We start from the raw sequence: 23,719 nt of genomic DNA, 5'->3' as shown, positions 1-23,719 counted from the left end.
CCTTCAGCCGAGATCTACATGACATTTCCTGACATTTCGGCTGTCCCTAGCTGCCCTGGTCACCTGCATCTAGGATAAGATTTCCCTGTTGGGGTTAGATGCTTAAATTATGTACTGTTTGAAAAACGCTCAAGTTACATAAAGGGGATGCTTCAAAAGAAATGTCAGGACGTCCTAGATGGGTTTCAATATGTAATGGTGAAGAAAGAAGCAGGTGAATTAATGTTTCTAGGTCGTTATGAGTAACGTTACCCATTTACAGCTTCTGTCAGTACTGGTTTAGAGTTTGTTAACATCGCAAGAGAAGGTTCAGTTTGGGGCAGCGTTCGTGTGTCAGTCTGTCTGTCTGTCAACACGATAACTCGAGAAGGTCTGGCTGGATTGGCTTGATACTAGATACGTGACTAGGTCTTGATGATACCACATTTTGTGTATGGGACAACGTCAAACTAAAACCTTTGAGAAGTGGCATGTCCCTGTGGCGCAAGCGGTAACGCAACCCCGCTGCTTCGTCATCTGGATCAAATTCCGTGGATCCTGGGGCCCGTGTTCGATCCTAGGGTCGGCTCAGCTCGGACATGTTGTAAGGGATTGCATTCGTCATTTCGGATGGTGACGTAAAGCCGGCGGCCCCGTGTATGAGGGACCTTCGGGCGTAAGCCTCAAGCGTCAAACCTTTGCACGTAAAAGAAACCAACACACGTATCGAGAAAAGTAGGGGTGACGCGGTGTGCTTGGCCCAAAACGCGAGCCGTGGCGAAGCCGCATTGCACTACTACTAGCTAGCCACTTGAAAAGGCATCATGTTTCACCTCAATTGAGGATGCCTGCTTTACTGTATACTTTACTTTACTATGGTTCGGGATGAGGTAAGAAGCCTACACAGAAGCCATTTTTGTTAAACCAATGTTTCTCCTTCCACTGTTCTGCAGGCGACACGAAGCAAGGTGACGATGACGAGATAGGCACCCCGATCAGCAGACGCAACCGCAAACCAGCGACAAGAGTCAACGCGCCGCCAGGGGGCCGGTCTTCTCTCAACATTTTCGAGTAAACCCTCTGGCACCCATAGCTAGCTAGCACAACTAAGCGACTTTGACTGAATAGCAGTACCTTGCTGTCCTTTATGAACGTCCCTAAAACGCGTGATTAAAGGAAAGGGGTAGTTTGTAGCACACAAAAACAAACATCATATATCCGTATGTTTTAACCGAGTATGCGTATGAGTGTTAAAACTAGTAGGTGAGGATTTTGTGAAGATCAGTCGAAAATGCACATTGATGTTGTTTTTACCTCCCATTCCTATCCTCGTTGTGCGGAGTCAAACAGTCGTGTCCCTATTAGCCAGAGTTCATTACTAAAGTAAGCATGTGTTATGTACGCGTGACGGGGGTTGAACACTGTACCTATTATGTGATTACAATGAATAGATACTGAATTATATGCGTGTACTTTTTAGGTATGAACATGTTGTCTTCACCATTGACGCCAGCAACCCCGTGTGTCGACGCAGAAATGTCAATTATACAGCCCACATGTTACCGTAGGGGAATCGTAACGTAGAATTGAATGGATGTTGTCTTTGTGGCTCCGTCGTTAGAGATGTAATTGGATTGAGTGGGCAGATTCGCTAGTCCCTGGGGTAGGAGAGAGATGCACGGCGTCCGTAAGCGCCCTAGTTAACTCAATAACCATTTCTTCCGAGGGTTGCTAAGTGGCCTGTAATAAAATAATCGAAAATAACACATGGCTGTAGACGCAGGCTTGTGTAGTCACTTTAGATTATAAGAGTTCAACTACATTGAGGAGCGCCAAATGTGGCGTTAGAGAACCTACGTTTTTCCCATGGAGAATTTCACTCATGTCATGGGAACGTCCCAAAATACATTACGTACGTTTTCACGTCAGCAACAAAAGCTTCATCTGACATGTCACAGGCAGTAAACTCTAAACTGTTGCTGTTTTTCGTAGTTGAAACATTGCGAGTGTGGGCGAAACATTTTAATTTTTTTCTTTCTCTGTAAAGCGTTTTCTTATCGGTTTCAATCTACCTTGACTTGATCTTTCACAGAAACCGACGTATAGCTGAAAAACCTCAAGTGATTTCCTTTCTCTTTCATAAATTCATGTACCAATCTATCCCATTCACATTATTTCATTGTAGACAGTAAACAGTCTGATGTTGAAATAGTTCAATCAAACTCCTTTCACAACTTTTGGTGTATAGGGGCGGCGCCCATCTCCGTTTCTATAGCCCTTGGGCCACACAGGCCGCTACAGCAGGGGCTAGTCCACTGGTAGTCCGCTTCCATACTCTTTCTCATCAGTGCTGAGTTCCAAGCGGAGAAAAATTTTCTTTCGCAATGACCAAGCACAGCACGATAAGGTACATTGAATGTGACAATGTCTTTAAGGCCAGATTCCACTTGCCGCTTAATCCGCAAAAAGGGGCTTTTTGCAAAATGTTTTTAGTCTAAGTTTTGATTTAACCAGATCTGACAAAGAGTATTTCCAAACTTTTTCGAGTTTTATCACATAAAGTTGTATGCTACTGAGTTGATAGAACTACACCCCCCTCCAAGCGGACGCACTCCACCTACAGCAAAGTCTTCCGACGAATACCCGCAGACGAACATTGTGTATATGCCTAATCTCCAAGTAGATATAAGGATCCGTCTTGATCGCAGTGATTTACGTGTGTTTTTGCAACATCTAGTGCATCTTTCAAGTAGAGCACCTTTTAAACCCTCCTCCTTCTACCCTACATCTGCTTGGATATCGAAGGATCCAAGATGGCGGTGCCACCGAATTGTCAAGCACATAGGGATGAGCAACAGTGTCAATCTTCTGTGTTGATGGCCCTTAGAGGCCTACTTTTAAGGTCATTACATGCAGCAGGTAGGGATTAAAGTTCTGTTGCGTTCCTGTTTGGATTTCATTTTGTTAGATAGATTTTCTGACCAAACATCTTCAATGGTGCGCACCCCCCTCCCACCATAATGTTTACTTGCACATTTTTAAACATTGGGTCCCATCAACTTTTCTCATTGCTCTGTGGACTAGTTCAGATAAGTGACCCTGACAACGAATGGATGCCTGTCAGCAGGACATGGTGAACGATGGCTGAGACTCCGAAAGCAACGGGGTGAATGTGTTACGGTGTTGAACGGTACGTTCTGGAGTCAACGCCCCCTCCCCCTAGATCTGCTCAACAACAGAAATCACGAACGACACTTGGTGTAGGTATCCTTATTCATGTCTTCATTCACGGTCAACTAGTTCAGTCAACGAACTGCTGTGAAGAGAACTTATAGATCTTACCTTCACTTGGAAAATTACATCAAAAATTATGTCGAATTAAAGTATGGAGTTTTATAATTAGTGACTCGATTAACTGTCGTTTGTTTCGCTTTCTTTCGAAAAACTGACATTGTGTTCATGTTTCAGTGCGTTACAACTTCCCTTAGTTGTGTACTGTACTGAGTATATTATATGAATGATCGCTATGTTTTGTTTGCATCCAAGGTATTCAGCAACTGGTAGGACGTTAGCAGATTAGATAACAAATTGATATTTAAATCAGCACAGCTTTGCTGATAAACCGTGATGTAGATTAATCTTTTACCTTCTACCTTTTACCTTCTACCTTTTACCTGCTTTTTGCCACCACTGCGTCATCGTGACATAATTGTTATAGCTTGTATATTGTATGAATAGAGGTACGAATGAATGGCGAAAGGATTGTAAATGTATCTAGTATATTCATATCTAGAATTTGGTCCAATGAAAAAAGAGTGGGTGCATGATAGAGTATAACCGTTGTAATATATATTTTTGCAGCTCCATTCCAGCGAAAGAAAGACTTGGTATCAAACCTGATAAAGTATGAGGACAACAAATATTGCATATCCAACAACACCGTATGCCTGTAGTTCCATTCTATTTGATGCAGTCAAAGTCTTCAACAACCTTCCGTTTTTAAGCTGTAGCATCTCTTTTTGTATCTATGCGTGATATCAACTGTCCGATGAAGCGGAATAACCATTCTGATAATTGTATTACAGATAAACTAACTGTTAAAGATAAAGCCAGCTATTCATACTAAGTTTCACGTATCAACAGCCTCTAGCACGAGGTAAATATTGTTATAATGTTCTTTCCGCTTTAGTACATATCTCACAGCATGAATAATATGTTACATCAATGATAAAATACTCTATATGGTGACTTGTGTAGTTAAGCACGAGTTACATGGGCTCCGAGCTACTATAATCCCGTAGGTTGTTGCATGGCGTGCCTTCCTCTCTTCACTTTCGCCCTGTTTTCCCGTTGGTGTACATCATTTCAGTCACTCGCCACGGGTTCCCGCCAGAAGCCAACTGAAACATAAAAGAATACATATTTTTCTCAGCAAATGACGTCCTTATACTGTGTACCTTGTACAGCTGTATAGGTAATGTCAGGTAAGTCAACAGGGTTAAGGGTCAAATGTCAAGGGTCATTCCATCCAAATGAATGTTGTGGAAAGAGGTGAAAGTTTGTCAAATTGCATTTTTTGTTTCGAAGTGTAGTTAAATTTCTGTGAAAGTGTCCTGCCAACTGCTGCACATTTTAGCTCTGCCACAGTGTAAAATGCATTGTCTTTCCAGAGAGCAAAACAAGCTTGTGTGATGTTTTAGACCCATTCCCACTCATGCAAACTTTGGATAGAATGGCAGAAGTGCACATGCACTGTACATCCTAATTCTTTGTATGAATATCATCATCCTTACACTGTGTGCTCTAAAAGGAATCAAGCATTAAGAGTTTCCCCTGACTGTTGGGATTTAATGTAATCCATTTCCTGAAACTTAATCCATAATAAACTGTCTTCCAGAGGAAAAGTGCCACAGGTTTATAAATAGCTAACATAAATGCTTAATGTGATGGTTTGGGTTGAGTGCTGAAGTCCTCTAGGCACACAGATCAGCTTCACTCTAAGCCATTTTGAATTGATCTCAAGGTTGTTCGGCAATAAATATTGATTACTTTTCATATTGTTCCTAGTGAGGTTAAAAGAATTAGAACTGACAAAACTAATTTGTCATATGTTCTGCAACTTTTGTATGAAATATACATTGTCTGCTTGATATTATAGTGTTATTTCATGGTCATGTATAAATAGGTAACACTAGTTTGTGTGGTCTTGTTTGTAATATTCTAAATATCAGAATTATGGGTAACAGTTCAACTGAATGATTACCACGACATCTTGTTTGCAACATGTGCATGTTTTGTCTGGTTGTTACACCTTGTATTTGGTTTACCGCAAACAGAGGTCTCCATTTTCCCCAGCACGCAAACGGATGTGGAATATGACCTATGAAAAACACACGCTTCCCCTATATACAGCACTAGTTGCAGAATGTATAACTTTATTGCACAACAACTTTACAAGGTACAAAGTATGGCATATACTGGTACATAACTTCAGTTATATTAGGCTAATCTACCTAATACAAGAGTGTATAGTATGGGATGAGAAAGGGGAATATCAGCAATGCAGCACCCATGCAATCCCTTTTAACAGTTGACGAATGGTTTACTTTGAGGTTGAAACAGCCAGCAACTTCCCAATTTCACCGCATGCTGTCTCCATATGGACATAAATGGCGTTTATATTGACCACTTAAGTCTTTTCCTAGAAGGGCTGTCTATAGCAAGCATTGACGCATGCTTGGCATGGAGCTCATGGCATGCACTATGAATAAGATGCAATAAAGGTAGTACAGTGTTCATAGTGTGAGGCCACATGGGCACTAGGTTGTTATCCATGTTGTCCAAGGCACGGTATTAGAAGGCGGTGCCCATCCCTCTTCTACTACCCACCTTTTACCAATCAACACCCCCCCCCCCCCGCCAGCTGAAGTCAGGAACCCATCTTTACCCAGCGGGAGTGAGAAATGTTGTGTAAAGTGCCCTTCCTTTTTCTAGGGCAGAGGATTTAAACCCAGCACCTCTGGGGTTTATGAATATGAATAACGGAATACCATACAGAACTACCATAATGGTATAGCTATGGCGTAATGATTAGGGCGTTGGGCTCAGAACCAATAGGTCCCGGGTTCGACCCTTGCCATGCCCCAGTGTTGTGCCCTTGGAAAAGGCACTTAACACGATATTCCTACCATGAGTCATGACAGTGGAGTGACACCCACAGAGCCTCTTGGCTAATCTGTCTCAAGGGTGCCCAAAACACAGGGATTTGATGCACAAAGATTTACACATTTGCCACCAAGAACCATGATTTATTTTATCATATTGACAATACTCGCTAAGATCATCATTATGATGTTATCTGTATTTTAGCACTTTGCAACTGTTAGATCATGATCATTTTCTTGGTTTAGATAGCGATAAGGAAAACTTTTAGTATGTATAAGATCATGTCAGTTAACTCCATTTCAGTTCAGCTATCTAGCTACTGACTTAATCATAGACAGGGCTCAAAATACCACCTACAAATACAGTTCCAGTTGTAGGTAGCTGAGGCTTAGTTCCACGTAAAATTGGAGTTGTGCATGTCTTAGTAACCTGCAACAAACCTGCATCAGTCCATGTATATAAATTCTAAGTGTGGGTTTTCTATTGTACTGGTTGTAACTATACCTGTGAAAATAAATAATTTGAAGGTAATTTTGGCTCTAACATGCAGCAGTGTATGTATGCAGAGAAATTATTTCAAACCCTGATGGAAGATTGTTAACTGCTTTCTGCTGTCAACGCCCTTGTCTGTTGCTAATGATTTTGTTTATTTCATAGCCTCTACCAGGCTCCAGAGGTCGCTGAAAAAATAGCAGAAATTGGACAAATTGATAACATGCCTTTGTAATTAACAGCCAGGTAGTTTTAGACCTAGGAATCTTTCTATTTGGCCAATTTCTACTATTTTTATTTTGCAGCGGCCTGTGGAGCCATGTAGAGGCTAGATGTTACATACAACAGTTCAAGGGTATACAAAAATGATTTCTATCCCTGACATAGAACTGTAGACCGCTCTGTGCTGTCAACGCCCAGCCCTTTGGCAAAGCTGGATGATTTCATACTTCAGTCATGCTCCGGGGCAACTATTGCCTTCAAATGGGCTATTAATGCTGAGCTGGGTACATCAAAGAGAGGGGCATGTAGCAGTCGTTTATCATACTTATCTGCTTCATTAGACTGCACTTCCCGTGCACTTAGTGTGGGCTGCCTGACAAAGGATTCTCCAATAGGGAAACACTTGCACCACAGGGCATTTTCTCTCTACCACCCACACCTCTTGCATTTCTGATTGAAAGGAGTGCCACTGTGTAATAGTGATGGTTAAACCAAGGAGTGTCTTACTCTTGATGCCAACGTTAAAAAAAATCTTAGCTTGTAAGTTCATCTTTCCCTTCGTCAGCGAAAATAAGACTTTTTTTTCTCTTAGCTTGTAACGTCCTTTGGGTTAGTGGAAAACATTCTGAAATTAAGTTGAACTGTAATTTCCAACACAAAAAATGGACGTGCCACAATTTTCTACTGTACAAATTTAGTCTTTGTCAATGGAGTCATCTTATGCATACATTTTATCATATGTTATAAAATTACAGTTTAGATTTACTTTGCTTTAAAATATTGTAGAGATTTCTATGGGTTTGAAAGAGATGTTAGATATAGGTAGCCAAATACGAAACTTCAAAACAGTCGGATCCATTTTTCTGTTGAAAATTGCAGTTTAATGACCTTTTTTCCATAATGCATTCTACCAACAAAAATGATCTTTCAAGCGAATGCAAAGCTAAACCACATTTTAACAGAGAATACGTTCAGATATTGTATATGTCAACAGCTGTTGGATATAGTGTATTTTTTATGCTCAAATCATCACTATATTTCATTTCTAGAGGATACTCGGCGTAATTTGTCACAATCATAATGTATGAGCCTCAGGTGGTCTCCTTTGAAAGACCAAACACCCACGATGCGTGTAATAAAGGAGGATATTCTCTGTGGTATTCGAAAATGCTGTAGATGGGAAGGAGGATTACATTGAGAAATCAATATATATGTCTTTGATTTTCTTAGGTTATCTGTGATTGTATGTAGTTAACCTGCCTGCATGATCTGAAACATTGTTAAATAAAGTGGTACCTGTTAGTAATGTAGCCTTTTCACATTTTTGTGAATGATGAGAGTCATTCCTCTTTGAACGTTATGTAACTTAAGGAAAGGTTTGCGATATTTAAGACGACAAATGGGGAAAAGAAAAGTAAACGTACGAAAGGGGATTGTCCAGCTCAGGGACCTTTATCGTTATTGGGTGTCTGCATCTTTAAACGCTCCGGGTTTCCTCTGTGCCCTTAGCGATCTTTACGAATAGATACTTCTGCAAATAGGACTTGGCAGCTTCAAAGTACTTCTTTTGCTCCGGGGAGAAGGGCTCGTTTCATCCTCGGACTTCTTTCAATATTGACTTCACAGAAGTCTTTGTCTCCGTTTAAGACATATCTAGTCATTAGTGTCCTAAGGAGCTACATGGGCCGTGTATGTCTTCTGATAAGAACAAGCCGATTATGCGTAGCTCCGTGATTGTCCTAGCTGCCGTCATGGTGCACATGTCACAACAAACCCCACAGAAACGCTTCACAATGGTATAGAGAACATAGTCTTTGGCTGATTGTATGCCTTGAAAAAAGTTGATGTACAGGTTGTCCCAAAGCCTTTTTGAGGTCGTTGGGAGCAGTTGGCCGTTATTGACAGTGTCCAATGCATGGTATTGGGAGGCGGGCCCAACACTTTCCTTCCACCACCTTTTACCTCCCAAACCGAAAACAGGTACTCATTTTTGTCACCTGGGTGGAGTGAGAAAAGTCTTTTAAATTGCCTTTCCCAATGGCACATTATTGGTGGCCATTGTCAGGGTATTCGAAGCCAGAACCTCTTAGTTCTGGGCCAAACACCCTAATCGCTACCCCAACATGATGCTATACTTTGTAAACCGAGATGACATTAAAAGTAGCCCTAAATGGTAACGAAAAGAATGAAAATTTACCTTGGCTCTCTGAAACAAGTCCTGAAGCCCCGGAAACACAAATCTTCTCTGCTTGCGCTCCTGCGCTCTCGAGTTCCTGGAGAAGTGGCCCGCAGGTATCCTGGGCTCGTAGTCCTCAGTGTCATAGTTGTACCAGAGGGAGGGCTGGTCGCTCAGGGCCTCAACCAACTCTTGAATCTGTCTGTCCAGAAGCTCTTGCTGAAGTTGAAGGAAAGAAAACGTGTGAGTAAGCAATATTGTCGCGTATTTTAATGACCATTTGTCTATCTTAGCACTTATGAGAAGTATGAGGGGTTGAACACACTGATCAAATGAATATGCTTATTACACCACATTAACACATGTGAACAGGTGTGTTTGACAACGACAAGAAGATAAAAAATAGATTCTTGTTGATTTCACTACAACATCTAAACACAGGCAAAACAGTTGACAATTAGTCTTTGGTGCTGAACACTTCACACATAAGCAAATACACATGTCCCTAGGCTTCTCTGACAGTATCCCACTGTCCTTGGTGCTGAACACCATCCACACACAGGCAAATATACCTGTCTCTGGTGCTGAATAGCAACCACACACTGAAAACATACCTGTCCTCGGTGCTGAACACCCCCCACAAGCATACATACCTGTCCTTGGTGCTACCACACATACACACAAATATACCTGTCCTTGGTGCTGACCCCCCCCCCCCCCCCACACACACACAGGCATACATACCTGTCCTTGGTGCTACCACACATACACACATATATTCCTATCCCTGGTGCTGAACACCATCCACACGCAGACAAACACACATTTACCTGGACCTGGTTCTGAACATAATTATACTGATTTTAGAGGCGCATCTACTAAATACATTAAGTTTCCTTGGCCTGTTTTTGAAACGGATTTATAACCTGTTTAGCAGATTGCTGTCTATTTTACTAGAAATAAAAACGTTACCGTAATCAGCCCAATCATATGCGAAGGTTCACCATGCTTGATCAGGTTACCATTGACGGTTCTCTGCTAGTTGTCACTTTTATCAATGTGGACGGAGTAAGGGTGAAAAGTTTATCTTGGAAGGGTTGAATACAAAATATATGTCTCTAGAAAGGTTCCAGTATCTACATCTCTTATTCTACTGCAAGAAATTTTGTTAAAGTGTAAATCTAGACATTAAGATCATCAGGTCTCAACTACATGTGTGTATCATATCCTAAGAACTTGAACAGCTTATAAAGACAGCTTAGGGGCATCATGATTCGTCAAATTTGTCAGAAATAGTCTTGACATCAGCGGCGTGCACGGCATTCAAAATCCTACCTACGTCACCACTTTCTTAAACAAATGCGTCATTAAAACCCTTAAGACATTTCCAAGACTCATTACAAAATTACATGACATGTCAGGCGCTTTTTCTTCTTTTGTTGTGACTTTGGGCGCTTATGGAAGTCTTTTCATTGTAAAAATACAATTAAATAAAAAAATTAGACTCATATCATTTCAATGGTGATGTGCGTCATACGGCGAGATTACAAGAATGATGTTACTTGTTTCTTCCAATTGTCAATTGAAAAGGTTAAACAAAGGCTACATGTACTCAATCGTATTAGCTGAATGAAGCTAGTTGGCAGATAAGATTGAACAATGATTTACTATATCTGCAAATACTTCCTCAAGGTTAGCATGTACTTATGATGAAAGTTCATCTGTGTTGGCAGAATTCATTATCAACTAAGATTAAACTTTTCATCCAACACTGTAAAGAAATTGGGACTTACCCAAATTTCTCAACCGAAAATTTGGGTAAGTTCCAATTTCTTTACAGTGTTGGATGAAAAGTTTAATCTTAGTTAATAAGGTACTTATGAGTTTTGACATTTTTCCTGTGTATACTAACGTCGTTACTTGGGTGTATCTTGGGTGCCATTGTTACAAAGACGCTGTTAAAGTTACATTGTTTTGTTTCAATTGAGCCTATAATGTCGATTGTAACATCTTTCCAATAGGGTTGCTTAGTCATAGCCGATGCTGTAGTACTGATGTGAATTAGGATTTTACAATGGTCAATATTGACCAACGGAGACCATATATAGTACACGTTTTCCAACACGTGAGACGCTGGAGGATTATGTTGTCAAAATGTGTAACATACAATAAAACCTTTGATAGTCTCCTCTTATGCATAAGGACCACCTGGTCATTGTTGCCACTTTTTGGAGATCCCTTATATTATCTTTCCCATTTACCCAAGCATTGTTAAGAATTCCATATACAGTGACCACATGTCAATTTTGACAATTTTATTTGAGTGGTCACATCACTACAGACAGGGTTGGAATTTTGAACATTTCTTTTTTCCTCCGTCAAACCTTCCTACGTAAACATTGACCGTAGGATCCGGCCCAAAAAGGGTAAATAATTGGCCAGGACAGTCAGTCCGCCGGAAGGTTAGCATTTCCCCTGCTTGGGCAAATGAGACTCTATGATAGCCAAACTCCACTGGCAAACTTTCTGCCTATAACCAGATAAGCAAGTCTGAAAGAGACTTGCTCATTCCCACCGCAGGGTCATGTGATGTTTGTCCAGTTTTATTTGTCCATCGCTTGATTGACGTCATCGGACTTCCGGTGCGGGGGCAGATGTTTGTCAGGAGGTATGAAAAAATCCGATGACGCATTTTCAAAAAATCCGAGAGGAATTCTTAGAATCCAAGAGGCAGTGAAGATTTGCTTTCAAGTCCGGTAATTTGGGAATCACGGTTGGTTTCTACATAGGTATCCAATTAATGCTCTTTTTCAGCCGAATATAGGACAGCGTAAGATTAAATTTATGCTCTTTCCCTTAGCCTAAACTGAAGAGTGCAGCATGAAAGGCTCGCCAAAAACGTAGTTTAACAAAATTGTAGAATATATAGATGATTTATATGTTGAGAGGTTGAAATGATAGAGCTGAACTGAAAAAAAAATTGTAGTGTTTTAGTTAACGATTAGTTGTTTTCGTCTACCTTCTCTTGTGCCATGACGAAATCAACTTGCCTTAAACAATAGCGGAAGTAAATTTCAAATTTTCATATAACATCGAGTACAGCAATCTTATTTTTGCTAGTACACTTTACTGTCTAAAAATTGATACCTTCTCAGAACATACGTTATGCCGACTCGCTAGGTTCCATGTACTTCATCATTCATGGCTAATCTACGCAGTGATACGGTCACTGGATGGCTTGAAATGAATTGATAGCGCACGTACATGTAGCTGGTTATTTGAAGGAGATCAAGAAGTCCTTCACAAAGCAGACTATTCCTAACGCCTCGGTGGCAAAGATTACAGATATTCCCTTCTACCCTGATCAGCGGGTGGGCTCTACTTAGACAGATTACTCAGTGGGTCACTTCAAAGGACTGATATTCCCAGCCGGATCACAGAGGGCTTTTAGGCCTCCCTAGTGCGGCTTATGAAAACCAGAAAACGGTGTTAAACAATCTTTTTCATAATTGTTCCGCTATCTTTCTGTTGAAAGGAGCATATCTATGGACTAAAAGCCTCGGTTTTGGTAATGTAATTCGAGTCCCCAAACGTTTGGGCTAACTTTGATACGACGTGCAGAACGATACTTTCAGCCGGCAGCAGTCCCTGAATTTACTGCATATAAGAAGAGTTCAGCATATTTCCTGAATCTGCCTGAGAGAATCTCCTGGTCTTTGTAAGCCCTAGCGACCCTATATATCGGGGTAAGATATTGCCAAGCTGACTCTTTCTTTGAAGGCTGAATTTTTGTGTTATAATCAGCTCGAACTGTTTCCTCTAGACAGTTTCCACTGCATCATATGTTTGCGCAGTAATTAGTTTAGCATGATACACATTCCGTTGTATTCACCTTTCCTAACGTTCGTTTTCTTTACCTCTAATATAGCAATTCCGCACAGACTGACAAAAAACCTTCAACTTACCAAAGCTAAGATACTTAAAGTGACGCCTAGATCGTGTGCATCATTTTATTGGGTTGGTTGGCGCTTAATGACCTGTGGTGAAGTTATGGTCCAATAATGTTGTTGATTGAATACAGCCGTATGGACCAGGTAATAAAGATGGCAATCAAGTGATCATGGGCATCATTAGACTGGCGCCACATAAATAACAGTGTCATTACGAAATGAGAGTAACTGTCACTCCATCAGTTAAAACATTGAAACATTAAATAGTATCTTTCAGAGTTACCAATCTTATGTGCGTCAGAACTTGTGATCATGAATACTCAAATTGTTTTTGGACGTTAAAGTTGTCATGATTTGTTTAGGTGCTAGACGTGGATTAATTTGGTATTCAGACACCGTACCAAGAAAAATGACAAAGAATGCACAGTGCAAGTGAGAGCTGTTATACGTTAATGATTGACTTGGATGTTTTCCAGAGACCAGAATTCTTCGACATGGGAAAAGAATTCGAAGAAGAATGTCTTGAAATCCTTTGTAAGAAATCAACATTCTTCGACTTTCTAGCTCAGAAAAAAGATAAATGTCCAATATGCTTTCTTCCCATTATCCCAGCTGTGCGTTCTGTTCATGTTGCGACAAAATGGAAACAGGACACTTTTCTACGAAACCTGAAATTTCCCTGCATACATCTCTGCCAAAGGGCGAGTCACCTTCCCATTACCGCCGGCGTGTCATCTCGTTCTAACAAAAGGTCTCATGTTAGCGCTGTGGCGGTTCCGCACGAATCAGCTCGTGGAGTTCACCGCAAGAAAAATAGGCATGCTTGCACAGGAACGATTCGCACAGTTTGAGACCGAAGCACTTGGAAAACGCCTGCTATTTGAGAAGGACAAATTGCGCGGAAAACTGCGGGGATTTTCGGAAGGGGTTGAAAGCTAATGGTAGCGTTTTTGGTTCCGTCGTTCTGCATGAGCATATGATGTACATGCGTCCGTCATCAAAATGCGTCTCTGTGATATCTGAGCATTATTCTACAAGTTAGAAGTTCTTCTGTTATGTCTACAAGTATGCCCTTTTTTAAATGTGGCAAAAATTGACTGTCCTCTTAACAATTAAGAATAATGTTCTCACAAATAACATGAAAAGTATGTTAAGCATCGAGATTTAAACAATTATTCCTTACCTGTTCCAAAACATAGGTCCAGAACCTAGCCACATATTACAATCTATGACAATCCAGCCATAGCTACTTGTGTCACCCACTAACATACACACATACATACATACATATCAACCCCACTAAAACATAACCATCTTGGCAAAGGTAAAAAAAAATACTTGGAATTCCTCTTCGACACCTCATAAGCATAACGATCCCAGCTTTACACAATAGTTCCTAACCAAAGTCAAAGAGGCTTCATTGTTTCTAAAGCACGGCATTTTTATAAACCCTTTGGCAAGATCTAGCACAGACGTTTATAGCAGATACAATTTTTACATTTTACGTAATTCTTGCCTGATACACTGTGATGTATTTGCTTGCATTATGGGAGGGTTCGTACGATCTCCTTTCGTTCATTTGATCATATTATGGATTAAAATATTAACATATATGTAAAGTTTCTCTTACCGGCTTGGCCAAACTTCGACACCTCGTCGCTGAGAAGAAAACCAGGAACATGATGAGTATAGCCACCGGTGAGGCCATCTTAAGCTCCATCGCTCTGCTGTGGGTTCCGCGGGTTTGTTCTGGTGGTGATGATGAAGAGAGAACGGTTATATGGGCTACTGCAAGCGCAAACGACCCGTGAGTCCCCTTTATAAGCCTAATGGACCAATAGGGAAATACTGTATGCGCGGTCTTTTATTGTTTGTTAAGAGAGGGAGGGATAAGCTTTTAGCCAATCTGGTGGATGATCCGCAGGTTCATAAGATCAGGGGCTCGAGAGAAACCACCGTAGCTTCGTGAGACAATCTGCTAGACAATAAGGACTAATCTATGAACAAATTTGTCGTTGAATCTGAATGTATAACTCGTCATGGGGGTTAGAGGCGCTTATGTTACTCCTCAGCAAACATTTCTTAAAGTTTACTTTTGGTCTGGATTTTCTCATCAACAGTATTGTCTAGACCATTGAACCCATGGGTAGAATTGGTGGCCTAATTGTTCTAGCCATAAACCTAATTTCGGTTAAGATGATGATATCAAAAACGAGACTTATTGTTGCTGTAGACCATTGATATTTTGGTTTTATATTGGTTTTCTGTGTGAGGCCTGGGTCCGTTCCGGCTGATCTGAATCCGTATCGACAGATCACAGTCATTAATTACCTACGTCTTAAAGCCCCCTCACACGTGCGTATATGCAAGTCCGCATGAGTTGCATATTTACATTGGTTTATGTAAAGTTTGCGGCTGAAAAAGTAATTTCTTTGGTTCGATAACCAGGCTGCGCGGCGGTGTGTTGAAGTAGAAAACAACTTCTTCCCCGCAAACTTTACCAAAGCTACAAAAAAAAATATTATAACGCAACTCATGATCATGCGCACATGAATATACGCACAATGGGATTCAGAAAAAGGATGTGCGTTTCTTGTCCCAATGTGCGTCTGTTCCTTTCTTCCTTGTGAAGTATTTTCTTCTCTTTTTACCATGTTTCTCGTCTATGTTAACAAAAGAAGACGGACGAAACTAGCTCATTAATTAGTCCCAAATAGTCTTTCCGCTTTCATCTTGTAGACGTGACTTTCTTTACCGCCTGTTCCCTTCTTTGCTTATGAAGTCTTTTATCATCTTTTTACTATACTTTTGTCTATTCTAGCAAAAGAAAATGTAAGAGGAACGAAGCTGACTCTTTAGTCCAGGGTCTTCTTTCCACTTCCTTCTTGTGGATTCTAGCCCCTGCTTCCATTATAATTAGTATACTCTTTTATTGTCATTTATGAACCTAGAAATTCTACTGGAAGCAGATGCATATCACATGCCTAATTACCTATCGACCATCGGTCATGCGTCAGAGGAAACAGACTTTGAGCGGATCCAGAAAATGACGAAGACTAATGGTGTAATCTAATTAGAGTATTTTGGGTGTGGTGCAATCGCTAGCCTCCGTCGCAGGCTCTCTGGACCTTTTGGGGCGCTTATAATACACCTTTGCTGATTAATTATTATTTTTTGCTCGTTTGTGCAGCCAGCCCGTAACCGTATGGCCCGGGAAAAAATGAGTCATCAGCGAAAGTGTATTATAAACCCCAAAAAGACCCAGAGAGCCTGCTATGGCGGCTAAACAATCGCCATGATGTGGCACTATGAACGGCCAGCAAGATTGATAAAAGTCCATGTCTAGTGCTGTGTTGTGCTACCTCATATAGAACTCTTATCCTTGCTCATGAGTATGCTGCAGATTAACCATAGTGGGTTTTTTTAAGGAATTTAGACAATGTTTAATGACGCCAGCACCAACATATGACGCCCACCCAGTCTTTGGCTCTGTATAACTTACATTATTTTCACCTGTGGTAATATCGCGGACTGCATGGGCAAAATTGTTAGAATGCTACTTGTTTGTATAACATTGACGTTAACTTCATTTCAAAGTAAATCACCATGAAAAAAGCCCTGTGTGCCCAGCGGAAAGCTAATCAAATATCTCCACAGGAGATGAAATCACTTTCCCTAATGACATTCACAAGCTGTCAAATCCATGCAGTAATTTCCGCTGCATGGATTCAATCATGTTTAGATTGAAAAATAGGAAGACAAACTCGTCCTAAGGCAAAAACAGTGGGCTACAGTTGACAAGATTAAGGTTGAAGATGGGCTAAATGCCTTGCTGAAATTGTTATGATTTATTGAGTGAGTGAGTGAGTGAGTGAGTGAGTGAATAAGTGAGTGAATGAGTGAGTGAGTGAGTGAGTGAGTGAAGGGTGGTTAGGTGGGTGAGTGGGTTTGTTGGGTGAGTCAGTTAATGAATAAGTGAATGAATGATAGAAATCGGTGATGACTATCAGAATAAATGAATGCGCGAATATATGAAACGAAAAGATTCTGGATCTCTTACTCAACAATCTGATTTATGATGCAATGCCTCGTAAAAGTAAAGATAAAAACATCGACCAGAAGAAAAAGATAACATTTACTTTTAACGACATAGCCTGGCGCTTTTGACGCCCGATGATATTTCCACTTACATGAACTGTCAACGACCGCATTTGCTGACAGTATATGATATTGCATTTGGCCTAGTCTGCCTTCTTATCAAATTTATCCCAACTGTTCTGTGACTGCTTTAGTGTTTTCTTTCTTCCCAATCCAAATTCTAAAAGCAATATTTACTTATATCATCATATTTCGCCTACTTTCATGAAAACATAAGAATGCTGGTGTTTCAATCTCCCTGATATAAAAAAAACCCAGTAAAATCGCCCCGTCGCGGCACGCAGAACAATTCTCGTACTTTTTAAAGAAAACCTTCAGAATCTTTGCACACACGCATTAAACCATATAGAGTTCACCCTAAGCATCTTTGTGCACAGATATGAATCCAATGTCCGCAAAAGTGTACCTCATCAAAAGTTGAGGCTCCACTTACCTTGACTGCAGGTAGTAGCAGGTCCGGACTATGCGGTATCCAGTTGGCGACTCTGATATAGGCGTGCGGAGGAGCGGGGGCAACGACTCATATACATGTACGTGGCACCTCTTCCGGTGTGTGTACGTCAGAACCGCGGGAGGGAACAAACCTCCAATTTAATCGTCTTTTCAGATCCACCCTCTATTCACATGACAGGCGCACGTAGGTGCTGAAAAGCCTTATTAGTCATCGAGTTCAAATAAAAGCTTCACATTGGTTGAAAGCAACCACGTGACTTCTAGTTGGACGAACAGTTGGGATAAGCAGCTGACTCATGAGGCTACTGTGCGAAAGAAAAACATTATTTACACGCCTATTGTACTAGGACGACGACAGCGCTGCGACCTACAATTTGACGGATCTCATAGATATAAACGAATCTTTCTACATCGGTGAATAACTTCATCAGGTTGGTGAATGACTGAATAACAAAGGTCTTTTATTCACAACCAAGTATTTACAAGAGCCGACGTTTAGATGACTGTTTGTCACATCTTCAGTATTGCCCTGATGAAGATGACATGCAGATGAGGTGGCAGCGCGTTTGCCGCCTAGTGGAATGATGGCATTGACGTGGTATTCCTGTCGCGTCACATTCACGTCAGGACGCAAGGTACGCGTGTTAAAGACTCTCGTCTCCAACTTCCAGGAATTGCCGCTTAAGACTTAAAATGAAATAATGCTCCCGGACACAAATGCTCCATTACAGTTAAGCTGCGTAGGTTAAACGTATTTGGCATCGTCATTGAGAACTAGACGGCGATCACTTAGAGATCGTGCAGCAACCAAAATTGGATCTGTGTGACCCTTGGAATATGATGCAAGATGTAAAAGTATGATTTAAAAGACAACAAAACAACACGAAACGTTTTGAAAATCGTTCTTTAACCATGAAATTCGTTTAGCGATCTGTCAAATCTTTGGACGTTCAGCGGTCACAGCACGGTTGCAGCATCTAGTGGAAAGCGAGTGTAACGCACATGTTCAATGACAACTGTGGGCCTCGGCACGTTACAGACATTTTCGTACTGCCATTATCCTGTAAAGCGATCAACCATTCTGTGTAAATCTTGACTTCTTTTGGTATATATCAATAAAAGAAGGCCCAGAGAGGATCTTTAGTCGCATGGAAAAATGTCTTATGTTGTGGTGTGTGAGCTCTGGAATGTCATCACTTCCCGTACTCAATACGAGCAAATTGCATCCGACCACTTTATGTTTCTTTTTAAACATACGATCCTTTTGAATAGCTATAAAATCGTCACCGTTCACGTTATAAATCAATATGACAGCGTATTTGGTCTCTTCAGTAACATGGCACTTTACAGAATCACATATTTACTGTCAACATGTGGAAATAACGGCTCTCTGATGACGACAGATTATCCAAAGTTGACTTTAATGTCAAGAGAAAAGATTAGCTGGCGTGAAATGCATTTCAGAAGCATGGATTTGTTCATCTTCGATCTCATAAATCCTACCATCTGGCGGGATTTTTTGTTTCCCTCTTTCGTGTAATCATTTCGATGCTATGCCTAGTTAGACATGGTGGTCCCTCGGTGACATTCCCTAGCCTCGCACTCATCCCGTTCTATCTTCAGTCCGCTCGTCTAATTTTTTCCTACCGAATATTCGGCATGGAAACGACTAGAAGAGCGAACCGGAGCCAGAATAGGATGTAAACCAGGATAGACAGTCTCGGTAACAATAGCGTTAAACCATCGTAGACCAGAACTCGTCGCCACCAAGTACTGTAGGTGCATTCTCATCAGACAGCTTTAAACAGCGCTTACAGATAGATGTACACAGGCTAGGTGTGACAGGTTGTGGAGTGTAACATAACCATGTGCCGTGTGCCTGCGAAGCTGGTGTGTTACGCCGAAGGCCGGTTATACCGGATATATACATACAGATACAGTTACGGTCTGAATATCACGGCTGGACGGATGTTGCCTGTGCCAATAGATATGTTGAAGCCTCCGTTAGTGAGACACTACAATTATTTTAACTACCTATATGCAAGTACATGTAGGAAAAGCAGGTTGTTCTTACAAAACGTATGGGCGTGTCTTCAACTTGACTGGGGGGGGGCAAAGATGCCTGGGAGTCTGCACTTAATTGGCACAGTTAGCAACAAAATTATTGAAACCCTTCATAACTTTTCATTGATTTTGTTATGTGAAAAGTGGCATTGTTCTTCTTTCAACTACTGTATAATTTAACTATTTGCTTTCTGATTACTGCTCACTGTCATAGTTTTGCTATTGTTATCAAACCACAAATGAATTTTGAAATTGTCCAAATTTCACCGCACTACATTTCATTCACATTTCATTGAAGAGGCAACAAATTCAAAAGAGACTTGAATAATTGTGAGGTGCGAATAATTTTCTACAAACTTCAGATTTTAGATATGAAATTTTTAGATATTGAATTGTCAGATTTTAGATTTTAAAAAACAACTGGTACAGGTACTTATTTCCTGTAGGCAAACTTCAATCAAATATATTTTACTTTAAAGACAAATAGCACGTTACATAGGAAATTGAATATATCACCTAAGGTCTAACAGTGATATGATTAAAATGTTGTTTATTTAAATCTTTCTGCAGCTGATATTGATACGTTGGCAGGAAATTTGTTTTGGAATATCGTATATAGCATAGCGAGACGTCGAAAGTCTTTAAAAGATTGGTACAGGTAACCAAATATGGTTTATCATAAACGAAATTAAGATAATGCACAACATAACGCCTTCCTAGTTGATGTATCATAATCACTTCGATTATCATAGCATAGATTATAACGTACAATAGATACGCCTCATTGTCACATGCACATATGATGATCGCAAGGTATTTCGTGGAAAGGTTAGCATCCATCCCTTGATTGGTATCTTCTTATGCATTGCAAACGTAGCCACTTACGTGGGTGGTGGAAATAGGTCACCAGTTAACTTTCACTAAGAGTACGATAAGGATTACCTCTTCTTGTAGAGATTCAGATGAGATTTTTAAGGTAATGAAGGCTGATCGTATCGCACGTGTCATTGATCATTTAGCCACTGAAGAAGCCAAATTGGCGAAACCTACCGATCTGGGCGACAGTAGCCTTCTTTGTAGGCATTCTGGGCGGCGCCGGTGTTTTTTTTTTTTTTTTGAGGGAGAGTACTTTTTCGCGAATTTGAACTTATCAGGGCCCGTGGTCCACTGCTGGGAATACGAATTTTCCAGCTAAAGACCCTGGCATTAGCTAAAAATCGCGAATCAGCCCCCCCCCCCCCAAAAAAACGCCGGCGCAGCCCAGAAGGCAGGCAAAGGAGGCTGAATAAAAGTTCGTAACTAGAACCACGCGTCTCCAGTTCCCTCCCGGAAAGATGGTTGTGATTTAAGAAATGGTTGTGGTGTAAAAAAAAATTGGTTTGCTGATGAACGAATCCTTTCTCTATATTAAGTGCATCGTGGATCTACTGACGGCCCCAAGAATACTTGTCGTGCGAATCGATTTCCTGAAACGATTGCATCATGCCGATTCGCACCATTAACCTCGACCCTAGCAAGTATCGGCAGTCCTTGTATCGATAATGGTCATTCGTATGGCTTTGGGACCAAAAGAAAGCCTGGATTCAAGGTAGTTTACACTATCCTTTCACTTGTTTGCAAGCAATGCATACACTTGCCGCACTTATATCATGAAGACTATTTTATTTATTTGATCACTGACATAATATATTTCATTGCTTTCATCACTGATATATATAATCTAGATGATTAACAACTTCGAAGAACATCATTATGTTCATCGATTTCTGTATTTAGAGGTACTAGACAGTGTAATAATGACAAATGACTTTGATTGCTTGATGGAGTTGATAATATGTAATGATCCCATAGAATAAGTTGTCGCCGATGTTTTGTCAAATTTGTTGCAAACTGCTAGCTCTTCCATATTGTAGTTTTGCCGTTACCTTCCGTGAACCATGTATTTAAAAGCCATGGGAAATGCAATGAATCATTTCTAAGTGTACAGTATACATAATCGTATCATTGAAACGAGAGGTAGCGACAGAAATCTCATGTTAGGAGACATCATAACGATGTTAAAGTGTTTTCTACGCCTCGGTGGGCTAGCTGGCGCCCTCCTATCCAGACGATTTAATTTCCTTCTGTAACGATTCTTTAAACAGCGGACCAAAGTCGTGACTGTGTCTTCTCCCGGAGAAACCTACGTGAAAGATCATCCGTTTACTGTTTCGCAATTCCAGCCGAGAAGTTTGTGGAAAGTAGGGCGTATTGAAACATTAGCAAAATGACCACAGATATCACATATGACTATTAATCATCCATTAGTATAAGCGTGGCCTCAGCTGCGAAGATGATGCAGGTTAATTTCCGGAGCCTTCTTTTCTATCAAATTAATTGATTGATGTTCAATATAAAGCAGCGTTGTGTCATCTGACTATGATTAATGTTTCGCGTGTGACGTAAGTAGCACGTGAGATTCTTAAACATCATCTTCGTTATTGTCATGACTCTGTTTGAAGTTGCAGTACTGACGTTGCAGTTCTGTCGTCGACATTATTCACATTGGCAAGATGAATCAAAGTCCAGATTTAAACAAGAGTTAAATCGCATGCTCATTCACAATCTAAATTACTATCTATGCTAGCCGAAGATCGCATTTAGATCCCTAAGTAATGATTGAGGTTGATGTGGTAATCATCTAACATTATCAAGAGGACCACTAGCTAATTTGTCGAACCATTTGTCAACGAGGCAACCTCCCCATCCCAAATAAAAGGCTGATTACTTCTGAACAAGCAGAACAATACGCATTTACTAGCCGAGTATCGGTGAGCAAAATAGAATTTGGAGGTTTAATATGAGTAGAAAGTTGATTCTTCCCCATCATGTAAGCAGCTATGGTCTTACGTGGGCAACTATTAAAAGAAGCAGTTGACCAGAATCTCCTGAGATCCCAAAAGCAATAATCTCACGTCCCGGGGGAGGGAATGGGGGCGGACAAATTATGTGGGTAATGGTAATTGTTCTGCTTGGTACAATTATGAAGATACTGCTACGATGCTAAATATCGCCATGCATTATCGGACCTCAATGATACAGATTGATCAACATTCCAGCATCCAAACAAATCCATCAAAGGGCCCTTGAGTTATAGCTGCGAACACACAAACACAGACAGAAAATATACAGCTAAGGTGCCGCAAATCGCCAGGCATCATTGGGACAAAATAACTACTGACAAGCCATAGTTTTGAAGAAAAAAACATCAATCAAAGGGATAATGAGTTATAGGTGCGAACACGCAAACACAGATAGAAAATATACAGCTAAGGTGCCCCCAATCGCCAGGCATCATTGGGACAAAATAACTACTGACATGCTAGAATTCAAACAATCCTCGAGAAGGCTCTTGAGTTATAGAAGCGTACACACAAACACTGACAGAAAATAAACTGCTGCGGTGCCGCTAATCACCGGGCATCATTTGGACTTGATTACTGACATGCTGAAATTCAAACAAATCCATCCAAAAGCTCTTGAGTTATAGGTGCCAACACACAAACACAGACAGAAAATATTCTGCATGCTACGGTGCCCAAAATTGCCAGGCATCAATGACTCCTAACGTGCTAAAATTCAAGCAAATCCATGAAAAGGATCTTGAGTTATAGCTGCGAACTCACAAAACCAGACAAGACCAGTACTCCTATCGGAGGTCATTGGCCTCCTTTACGGAGTAACAATATCCCCGTTGGGGGTCATTGACCTCCTTCACGGAGGTAATAAGAAGAAAACCACAAAGGCTAAAAGACAACATTACAGGATATTCCCTATCTACAGTTTCCTTGCCATGCGTTGGTGGTAGTAATTACAACGTAACACTTCGCGTACCGATCACATCTAACTTGACGACAGAAGACACTGGTGTTGCAAAAAGATTACTCCATTTTAAAGGCATTTTGACAAGTTTCTTTTGTCAAGTCAGCAGGCATTGAAATCCTGTTAAAGTCGTTTGAGTAGAATGGAAGTCCTACTTTTTTTGATAAAAATGTGTAGTAGCGTTGGTTTTAACAGGGCT

General features: G+C 40.7%; 2 protein-coding genes and 1 long non-coding RNA gene across 7 annotated transcripts in view; 2 read left to right on the top strand and 1 right to left on the bottom strand.

The window, feature by feature from the left end:
* LOC136420693 (dihydropyrimidinase-related protein 3-like) overlaps positions 1-1,743 on the top strand; it is a 29,009-nt gene extending 27,266 nt beyond the window's left edge. For all 5 annotated transcript variants that reach the window (XM_066407772.1, XM_066407768.1, XM_066407769.1 and 2 more), the window contains exon 17: positions 933-1,743. In XM_066407772.1, the coding sequence (XP_066263869.1) occupies positions 933-1,054 (122 nt within the window). In that variant the 3' untranslated portion in view covers positions 1,055-1,743. The remainder of the gene's footprint in view (positions 1-932) is intronic.
* Positions 1,744-2,659: 916 nt separating this feature from the next.
* Positions 2,660-3,378, top strand: LOC136420869 (uncharacterized). Its single transcript, XR_010753336.1, has 2 exons — positions 2,660-2,898; positions 3,064-3,378. It is a non-coding gene; the product is annotated as an uncharacterized lncRNA (long non-coding RNA).
* Positions 3,379-3,806: 428 nt separating this feature from the next.
* LOC136420868 (uncharacterized) lies at positions 3,807-17,708 on the bottom strand. Its single transcript, XM_066407986.1, has 4 exons — positions 17,576-17,708; positions 14,615-14,733; positions 9,056-9,253; positions 3,807-4,379 (listed from the first exon to the last, which is right to left on the bottom strand). The coding sequence occupies exons 2-4, from the start codon at positions 14,702-14,704 to the stop codon at positions 4,308-4,310; spliced, it is 360 nt and encodes a 119-aa protein (XP_066264083.1). The 5' UTR covers positions 14,705-14,733; positions 17,576-17,708; the 3' UTR covers positions 3,807-4,307.
* Positions 17,709-23,719: the final 6,011 nt, after the last annotated feature.

Source organism: Branchiostoma lanceolatum, chromosome 15 (genome assembly GCF_035083965.1).
Source record: "Branchiostoma lanceolatum isolate klBraLanc5 chromosome 15, klBraLanc5.hap2, whole genome shotgun sequence".
Lineage (NCBI taxonomy): Eukaryota > Metazoa > Chordata > Leptocardii > Amphioxiformes > Branchiostomatidae > Branchiostoma > Branchiostoma lanceolatum.
This window is presented reverse-complemented; position numbering and strand designations above follow the sequence as displayed.